Source organism: Phascolarctos cinereus, unplaced genomic scaffold, assembly GCF_003287225.1.
Source record: "Phascolarctos cinereus isolate Bilbo 61053 unplaced genomic scaffold, phaCin_HiC Scaffold_4;HRSCAF=312, whole genome shotgun sequence".
Classification (NCBI taxonomy): Eukaryota; Metazoa; Chordata; class Mammalia; order Diprotodontia; family Phascolarctidae; genus Phascolarctos; species Phascolarctos cinereus.
In genome coordinates this window covers 653,868,494-653,877,707 of record NW_027555847.1, presented here as the reverse complement: position 1 = coordinate 653,877,707, position 9,214 = coordinate 653,868,494, and the positions used below count along the sequence as shown (strand labels likewise).

Below are 9,214 nucleotides of genomic sequence, written 5' to 3'. Positions count from 1 at the left end.
ATCTGTTCCACCATACAGACTAGCCACTCTTGTTCCCCATGTGTGGGCCTTTCTGCACATTACATAGGTTTTTCCAGTCTTCCTATGAATGGTATAGGTAGAAAGCTTAAGGGGGAAATGCTTTATTCTTATTACTCTATTTCATTAAATATCTTTATATCTTCTGGCTGGTTAGCAAAAGTAAACAAATTGGCAAAGACTATGGTTGAGCTATGAATTTTGAGCACCTTGTACCTGACGTTGATTTTCTTAGAGAAACACACCTTCCCATCCTGTACTCATATAGTTGCTTTTTTGAACCCAAGGGCAGAACTTAACAGCTGTAGCTCCTCAATGAATGTTTGCTCAATCTGTTTGTTCAACTGATAGGCCCTCCTCCGCCTGGAGGAGGGTCAAGTCTGGGCCTGGTTCTAGCTTGCTAAGAGAGCTGTCCCCTACTTAGCCAGAGCCTGAGGAGGCAGAGGGAGCACTGGCCTTCAATTCAGGAGACATAAGTTTGAATCCTGACATTTATGGTGTATACTACCTTATTTGACTTCTCTAGGCTTCAGTTTCCTTATCTGTAAAATTGAACATTATAATTCTTCTACTACCTGCTTATTGTTGAAAAATCTCTTAGAGAAAAAATAGGATATCAGGGGTAGCTAGGTGGCGCAGTGGATAGAGCACCCACCGGCTCTGAAGTCAGGAGGACCTGAGTTCAAATCCAGTCTCAGACCAAACACTTGACACTTACTAGCTGTGTGACCCTGGACAAGTCATTTAACCTCAATTGCCTAAAAAAAAATAGGATATCACATGAATATGAGTTATTAAATGACAAAGAACACTTAGACCTGAGGGGGCTAGGAGGAAGTAGCTTTATTGAGAGGGAGGATGAGCAGGGCTGGGTAGTGAGGAATACAGGTGGGGTAAAAGACAGGGAAGAGAAAGACCTGAGACATCTGGGTGGAATGTTGGGGAAATGGGATTAGAATAAGATTCTCATAATATATGTTGGCTGATCTCAGACCATCACATCGTCTTCCTGATAAAGGCTGTACCGGGGTACATAGGAAAAGTTGCGGCGGGGAACAATTCCAGGGCTGTATACAGATCCCAATGGCCAGTGGCGGACAACATGACGGTAGGACACAGCCATGCAGTCAAAGTAGTTGATGTTCAGCTTACGAGCAATATGGCGACCCAGGAATTCCAACTGCTGTAGAGGCAAAGAAAGGAACGTGATGGAAGGGAGACAGGCCTTATCTGAGGGGAGCAGGGGCCCAGAAAGATCTAGAATTTGGTTTCTCAGAACCCAAACTTGAGGGAGGTGAGGCTTTGGTCCTGATTCACTGTGTAACCTTGGAAGATCCCTTTCCTTTCCTCTTCTGGGTCTATTTTCTCATGTATAAAATAAGTATAATGAGGGTGTGTGGGATTGTTTTCAAGAAGTTTTAGGCCTCCTTGGGCTGTGAGAGGCACAGTGTGAGCTAAGGAGTCAGGAGATGGAGGCATTCTTATCCAAAGAATCTTCTAGGCTCTCCCCTCTCCTGGAGTGGCTGATGTGGGGTCATAGTCTGGGCAGTAGTGGAGCTACCTGCAAGAAGGACTTCCCACTGGCCCTGGTGGCTCACTTTCCCAGAAAAGGTCCACAGTTCCCAATTCTCATAGAACCTAGAGTCCTCACCAAGACCCTGGCCAGGTTTCTTTATCCGGGAACTTGGCATATATGAAGCTGAATAAATGGCTGATATGTGTTAGACAAGTCACTGTTTGTCTTGAGTACACTATGTCTCTGTGTGTGACCCTACATCTCTGACTATCCCCCCCCCGCTTACTGTCTTTTTGCCTATTGCCCTCTGACTCTTCCTGTCTGCCTCACTCCCTAGTTAGACTTCTCTATCAGCTTGTTTCACCTTCTTACTCTCCTTCTTTGTCTGTGATCCTGACTCTCCTTCTCATTCCATCTGTCTCACCTTTCACTGTCTCCTTTTCTGTTTCTTTTCTATCTCTATCTTTGTGTCTATGTGCCTCTCTCTCTCTCTCATCTTTCTCTCATTTCTCTTTTCTGTCTTTTCCTCTTTTTACCTTCTTGTTCTTTCTCTATCTCTGTGTTCTCTACTTCTCCTTCCCCTTTCTCTGTCTCTTCCTTTCTGTCACTTTTTCCTGTCTCTGACCTAAATTATTATGTCTTTTAACTGATCCCCCTGCCTCAAGTGTATCCTATAAAATGATACCAAGTCACTTTCCTTATGTACAGATCTCACCATGACTCCTTTACTCAATCTACTCTAGTGGTTTCCTATTACCTCTAGAATAAAATATAAATGCTTCTGTTTAACTCTACAACCCAACCCCAACCAATGTTTCCAGCTTCATTGGACGTTGTTCCCCCTCCTGCATTCTGTGAACTAGCTAAATCTCTTTCTCTCTGTTCTTCATACACATTTATAATAACAACAATAAAAAACATGTTGTTTAATATTATAATAATGTTAATAATGAGTTATAATAATAGAGTCATAATAATAATATCTATAGCACTTTAAGATTTGCAAAGAGCTTTACAAATATTTTATTCTCATGATAATCCTGGGAAGTAGGTACTATTAATATCCCCATTTTTCAGATGAGGAAACTGAGAAACTTCTCTATCTCCCATCTCTAGGCCTTTGCACTGGTCATCCTGCATTCCTGGAATAATTTCTCTCGTTATCTCCACTTCATAAAGTCCCTTTCTTCCTTTCCAGTGGCATTTTCTGAATGAAGTTATTCCTGATTCCAAACTGCTAGAACCCACTTCCCAGCAAGCTACCTTGTATTTAACTACTTTGTAATTGTTTGTATTCATTGACTTTATATTTATGCTGTATATATTTTTATATATTCTCATTGTCTTTCCCGTTTCAAGTAGGGATTATTTCATTTTTTGTACTTGTATCCCAAGAAACTAGTACAGTTCCTGCCATATAATAGGCACATGCTGATTGACTGATTTGATCATAAATGATTCCTATTTTTAAAATCTAGTCTATGCAATGTGGGTTATCTGATGCAATGAAAATAATTAGTGATATGAGAGGTCAGAGAATCAGGAGGGGAACCATGGTGTAAAAAGATTAGGAGGGGTGAGTGGACACCACTGGAGGCCAGAGAGGGGAGAAATAAGAGGAAAGTCAATGGGTCAGGGGAGGTCCATGAAGCTTGAGAGATGAGCCTGGGGGATGTAATCCTTACCTGATAGTGCTCTGACAGCTTGACCAGTACCAGAGGCTCCAGCTTGTAACCACAGAGGACCAACTGGAAGAAGCACTTGCCATAGGCTACGAGAAGAGGAGGGCACTTCTGAGCTGCCCTCACACCCAGGGACTGTCTTCCTCCCTATGTCCCCCACTGTCTTCTGTCTATCCCAACCCGTTCCCTAGCCCTCATTGACAATCCTTGACTCCCTGTCCCTGTCTCTTATTTCACAGCCATGTCCCCATCTTCATCTCCTTGGCCTGTGCCCTAGGACCTTCTGGTCTCTGGCCCCTATCCCAGTTCTTTGGACATATTCTCCAATCCCTGTCCTCATCACAATGCCCTCACCCTATTACCAGCACCCCTTTTCTAATGATCCCCTCCCCAGAATCCTATCCCTGTTTTTAACTCCGTCTCCATTCCTAACTTCAATGCATTGTTCCCCACTTTCTGTTCCTAACCTGAGCTCCTTTTCTATTTTTCCAGCTCCCTGACTCTGTTCTTTCTTTCTCCAACCCAGCTTCCCAAACCCATTCTTTAGCTCTTGGAATCTATCCTCAGCACTGTCTTTCTTTGTCCCTACTCCCATAATCCTACCTTGAACTTGTCTTCTCCATCCCTAGGTCCCTCCAGGAGCCTGTCTGTTTGCAGTTTCCCATCCTTGTCCTTGTCCCTAACTCATTAGCCTCACCCCACCCCAATCCTCAACTTACTGTTCCTTTATTCTTAGACTCTTGTCCCTGTCCCCAAGTGGGTCCCCACCTCCCTTGTCAGATTCCCTGCTCCCCCCAGTCATGTCAAATACCATCAGATCGAAGGGCAAGGCGGATGTAGATGCGGTACAGGGGCCCTTGATAGACAGTGTGGCCGTGGATGGAGAAGTGATACATCCCACGAGTATGGTTCAAGACTAGGCGGCGCCTTGGCAACGATGAGACAGCGAGCCACAAACCAATGCCAACTCCATAAGCAGGGAAACCCCATGTCTCCTGATTGTGCACCTGGAGTACCAAGATTAGGTAGAGAGGGACTGTCAAAACCCCAAAAGCGGGGAGGGTGGGGACCTAAGGGGGCAGAAGGTGGGTGGATATGAAAAGATAGAAGAATAGAAAAGGGGGTATAGGGAGGATACAAGAGACAAAACTTCAATGTTTCAATGTAGCTTCAGCTTCATCCATGGGGACAACTCTTTTTTAGCAGTTCAGATTGCCAACCATCCACATTTTCTCATCCTGTGCCATACTTGTCTGTGTCTTCCCATTGATTCTCCCACAAAGAATCTACCAATGTGCTAGAGGCTTCCCTTTAGGGCTTTTAACATTCACTAGGAACCAATATAGTATGTGGTCTGTGCATCTATTATCTCCTCTTCTGGCTAGATGACTAGCCCACCTCCTTTTCCAACCCTACATTTCCTAAACTCATATCTTGTATGCTACTTCTTGTAAACAAATCATATGCTGTGGCCTAATTATGCCCACTGGGTATCTCTCCATTGCCTTTTGGGCCATCCACAATTTTGGGTCTTCTAAAATTATGGTGTTCTATGGTTTAACCTCCACAATGACATGAAAAAAGATGGGGCTTTGTGTCAGGGAAGAACCTGGGAGCAGGGGAAGTGCTGTGGGACTTAACCAAATTCAATCCCACCCACTCTTACTCCTATTCAACTCTGAGTTCAGCTCCTTGTCTATCAGAAATTCTTTTTTTTTTTTAGGCAATTGGGGTTAAGTGACTTGCCCAGAGTCACACAGTTAGTAAGTGTCAAGTGTTTGGTCTGAGGCCAGATTTGAACTCAGGTCCTCCTGACTTCAGGGCTGGTGCTCTATCCACTGTGCCACCCAGCTGCCCCCTGAAATTCTTGTTTAATATGTATATACTAATGGTCTAACTCAATGTACTAGCCACTCAACTGCATGATAGGCATTTCTCATCCATTTGTTTTTTTGTGTGGATTGTTATGCCAGTCTCCTTTGAGTGGTTATGCATCTCCTTAAGGAGGCTCTGCAATGTTCAACATAGGGATGGGGGAAGGGTCTAATGTTTTCAACACAATGTCATTCATAAACAGGAGCATCTAGAAGACCTTACCATTTATGAAGGATGTCCTCTATGACAGCTACAAACCATTTTGGCTTTCTTGTCTCCCTGTTTTATGAATCACCTGATATCAATAAACAACATCATTAAACAAAGCCATGGTTCCACAGGAGGAAGAATAGTGGCTTTAGAGTCCAGGACCTCAGATACTGTCTTTGTGACCTTTGCCAGACTATCCTGGACCTGAGTTTCTTCAGCTATAAAATGAGATTGACTGCATGGCTTCTGAAGTCCATTTCAGCTCTAAATAGACAATCCTATTATCTATAACGGAATCTGATTTGGAAATTACACTGGTAGCACACCAGTAATCAGTCATTTATACAGCCTAGAAACAGTTAATTGTGTGTGTGTGTGTGTGTGTGAGTGTGTGTGTATGATTCTGGCACCTTATGATTCTCTTCTTGAAGGAAGTAGTCTTGGTTATATAACTTCTCCACGTCTTTTTGAGTTCATTGATAATAAGAATGTCAACATTGATGTGATTCAACACCTCCAGCAGTCTATTGACTTGATGGTCACTGGACCAAGATCATTTAGACCACCAATAGTTAAAATGAATCCTTATAGATGGTCTAAACACTGTCATTCTTAACCCACTCTGTTCCCCTTCACAGCACTCTGCCACCATTGTTGTGGAAAGGAAAGGGGTCCGTCCAGGACCAGGAAATACTTGGTATTTTTCTTTGGTACATGGATCACCACGAACAGAGAATTAATCACTAATTGGTCAAACTGCTGGTAATGCATCACTGTACTTGGCTTTGCTGGATCTCTGAAAAATGTACATTTATCTGCTAGGATCCCATTTGGTATCCATCAATGCATCTGTCAATACATAGCTTGTTAGAAATGCCTTCTGCAGCCACGACCTTTAAGAACCTAAGTTCATCTCCACACCAGGATGACACCTCAGAGTAGGGGAAAAAATTACCAACAATATTATTGCCAATAAAAACAAAATGGTGATTGAGAAGAGATAAGCAACTACTGGCCCACATGGCTACTTTCTCAGTTTTATAAAACCTCTGTGAAATGGGCTATGCACATATCAAGAGTGACTTTGATAGAAATATAAGACAGGGATAGTCAGGTTTTTAAAGAACACTTTTCCCAACAGACCACATCTTGGGTCAAAAACTAATTTTGTTGTGTGTATTGTTTATGGCTTTCAAAAGAGCATTTAATTCAGTAGAACAATGCACAGTTTTAAAGGTTCTCCTCAAATCTGTTATTTCCCCCACCCATAACATCGTACAAGATCCTCTGATGGACACAGCCACTAAGATAACTTTGTTCAGTGATTTTCTGATGACCATTATCAACTGAGGCATAAAATAGAGACATAGGTGGCGCAGTGGATAGATCACTGGGCTTGGAATCAGGAAGATCCGAGTCCAAATACAGCTTCAAACACTTACTGGCTGTGTGACTGGGCAAGTCACTTAACCCCTGTGTGTCTCAGTTTCCTCATCTGTAAAATGGAGACACAGTGGAGAAGGAAATGGCAAGAAAATCCCATTGACGACATCTTTTGGGTCACTGAGACTCGGACACAACTGAACAACACGTGTTGGCTACTAGAAGGTGTTTGAATTGTCACGGAGACTATCCTATGCGAGAATTCCTCAGTCTTCCCGATGAGGCAGATGGTGGCTCAGCAGATAGAGCACTGCGCTCAGAGTCAGGAAAACCTGAGTTCAAATCCAGCCTCAGAGGCTTCCTGGCTATGTGACTCTGGGCAAGTCACTTCACTTCTGGTTTCCTGACAAAGCGATCCACCGAGAAGGGTATGGCAAAGCACTCCAGCATCTTTGCCAAGACAACCCCAAACAGGGTCACAAAGGGTCAGACCTGACTGAGATGACGGAATGACAACGGTCTGCTCGATGTTCCTATTTGTGGATGTCATTGGGTCAAGAGGCTCCCCCATTATAAACACAGCCACTCCACCGGCCTGACAACATACAAAAGAGAAACTTAAGTGGATGAAGACTGTTTATTGCCTAGCATGACATATAGATGGACGGGCAACCCGTAGAGTTCATCTATCAGTACGTAAATCTTGAACAGGCATGGGAGATGAATAAGGATATGGACCCAGAATTAAATAGCAAGAAGACAGTAAGTTGGGCTGCATTTGGGTAGTTGTACAACAGTCCCAACTTGATCCTTGACACAAAAACTCATCTAAGTGGCTCAATGAACAAAGCACTGGGCCTGGAATCAAGAAGACTCCTTTTCCTGAGTTCAAATCGAACCTCAGACACTTACCCGCTGTGTGACCCTGGGCAAGTCACTGTCTGCCTCAGTTTCCTCCTCCATAAAATGGAGACAATAATAGCACCTACCTCCCAGGGTTATTGTGAGGATCAAATAAGGCAACATTTGTAAAGTGCTTTGCAAAACTTAAGGCATTATATAAAATGCTAGCTATAATTATTATCTTCTTAACACATTATCTTCTGGTGGTCCTATATGGGAACAAATCAGAGAACTTCACAGTCTGGGATAAATCACAATTTGTGAGTGACACAAAGGAGCACAGAGAGAATTACAATATATGGCACGTCTCAGGAGGCAATGGCATATTGCCAAAGATGACTTGACTTGATGGCAAGAAGTGGCATAGAGTATACTGATCCGGAACGTGTAGGGTTGCAAAAGGAGGCGGGCTGGTCATGAAACCAAAATGAGGGGCAACAGATGCACAGCCTGAGGGCTTCATGGGGAACAGACGGGGAGGAGATGGGTGAGATTGTGGGAGGAATATGAGGGAGGCGTCAAAAGAAGATATAAAGACTGTATAGGAAGGAGATAGATGGGGAAGAGATGGGGATTCATACCTTCTTGAACAACCCAAGACTCATGAGTATGACGCAGATCAAAAAAAGCAGAATCCCCTTCCACAAGGTGTCCTGGTAGTATTCCAGCACATACACTGTAAGAAGAGCAGGGGGAGTGTTGGATCACAGTTGTCCTCTGCCCTTTCCCTGCTCCAGTATTATTAATTCCTCTTGTCCTCTCTTGACATCTGGGCCCTTCCCAGTGTCCCCTCTGCTTCCCAGGTCCTCATGTTCCAATATCCAATAGGACCCCCTTACTCCCCTCTCCCCAGTGCTCCCAGTGCCCTGCTTCACCATTAGCCTGCTGTTGAAAGAAGGGATAAAAAGGATTTTTCTTGAGCTTTTTGGCAAGACTGCGCTCAGTGCTGAAGCAGCCAATGTCCCACAACTCAAAGCCATTGCCCACAGTGCTGCTGCCAGGGATATGGATGGTCTTGGGGGACTAAAAGACAAAGACAGGTCATGGGGAGGAGACAGGGTCACCAGAAGAGGTGGGTAATATTGGGAAAGGACTAGATCTGAGCAGTAGAGGAGAGAATGTGGTAAAGGGCAGAATAAAGACATGGAGAGAGGATAGAGGGCACAAAATGAGGGTAGGCTTACACGGTGAAGATAGGGATATGGAATAGAGGACAGAGTCACATGGGAAGGATAGGGTCATAGCAGGGACACTTAAAGAGATGATGGGGTTTCAAGGAAAGGATATGAGAATGGGATAGGTGGGATGAAAAAGAGAGCAGGGCCACGAGAAAGGACTGGGATAGAGTGGACAGAAGAAACTAGCTTCTCTCAGGTCCAGAATGTTTCTGGACATACCTGAAAGAAGAGGCTATTCATGATCACAGGAGCGGGAAGGATGAAACAGCAGGAAAAGCAACCGTTCAGACCAAGGGGCTGGGCAGAATAAGATGGGGGGCAGGTTCTAGAATGACAAGTTGAATTCTAAATTGTCTGGGACTTCTAGAATCACCAGACCTTGTTCCCTGGTGTAGATTAGGACAGTATTTCTCCATCTTATTCACAGAATGACACGGAGCATCAAACTT

At 44.0% G+C, this 9,214-nt stretch overlaps 1 protein-coding gene across 1 annotated transcript; it reads right to left on the bottom strand.

Moving 5' to 3' along the window:
• Nucleotides 1-844: 844 nt before the first annotated feature.
• On the bottom strand, nucleotides 845-9,005 carry CATSPERQ (catsper channel auxiliary subunit theta). The gene is made up of 6 exons (XM_020995389.2): nucleotides 8,985-9,005; nucleotides 8,463-8,610; nucleotides 8,169-8,263; nucleotides 4,028-4,223; nucleotides 3,220-3,305; nucleotides 845-1,201 (listed from the first exon to the last, which is right to left on the bottom strand). The coding sequence occupies exons 1-6, from the start codon at nucleotides 9,003-9,005 to the stop codon at nucleotides 1,007-1,009; spliced, it is 741 nt and encodes a 246-aa protein (XP_020851048.1). The 3' UTR covers nucleotides 845-1,006.
• Nucleotides 9,006-9,214: the final 209 nt, after the last annotated feature.

What these genes read in the sequence shown, in the direction of transcription:
- CATSPERQ (XM_020995389.2), bottom strand. Translation starts at nt 9,005, where the DNA reads ATGAATAGCCTCTTCTTTCAG. An exon ending in GTCTTGGGTTGTTCAAGAAG is followed by an intron (nt 4,224 to 8,168) that starts GTATGAATCCCC and finishes TTGGTACTCCAG; the next exon opens with GTGCACAATCAGGAGACATG. An exon ending in CCTTGCCCTTCGATCTGATG is followed by an intron (nt 3,306 to 4,027) that starts GTATTTGACATG and finishes CTCTTCTCGTAG; the next exon opens with CCTATGGCAAGTGCTTCTTC.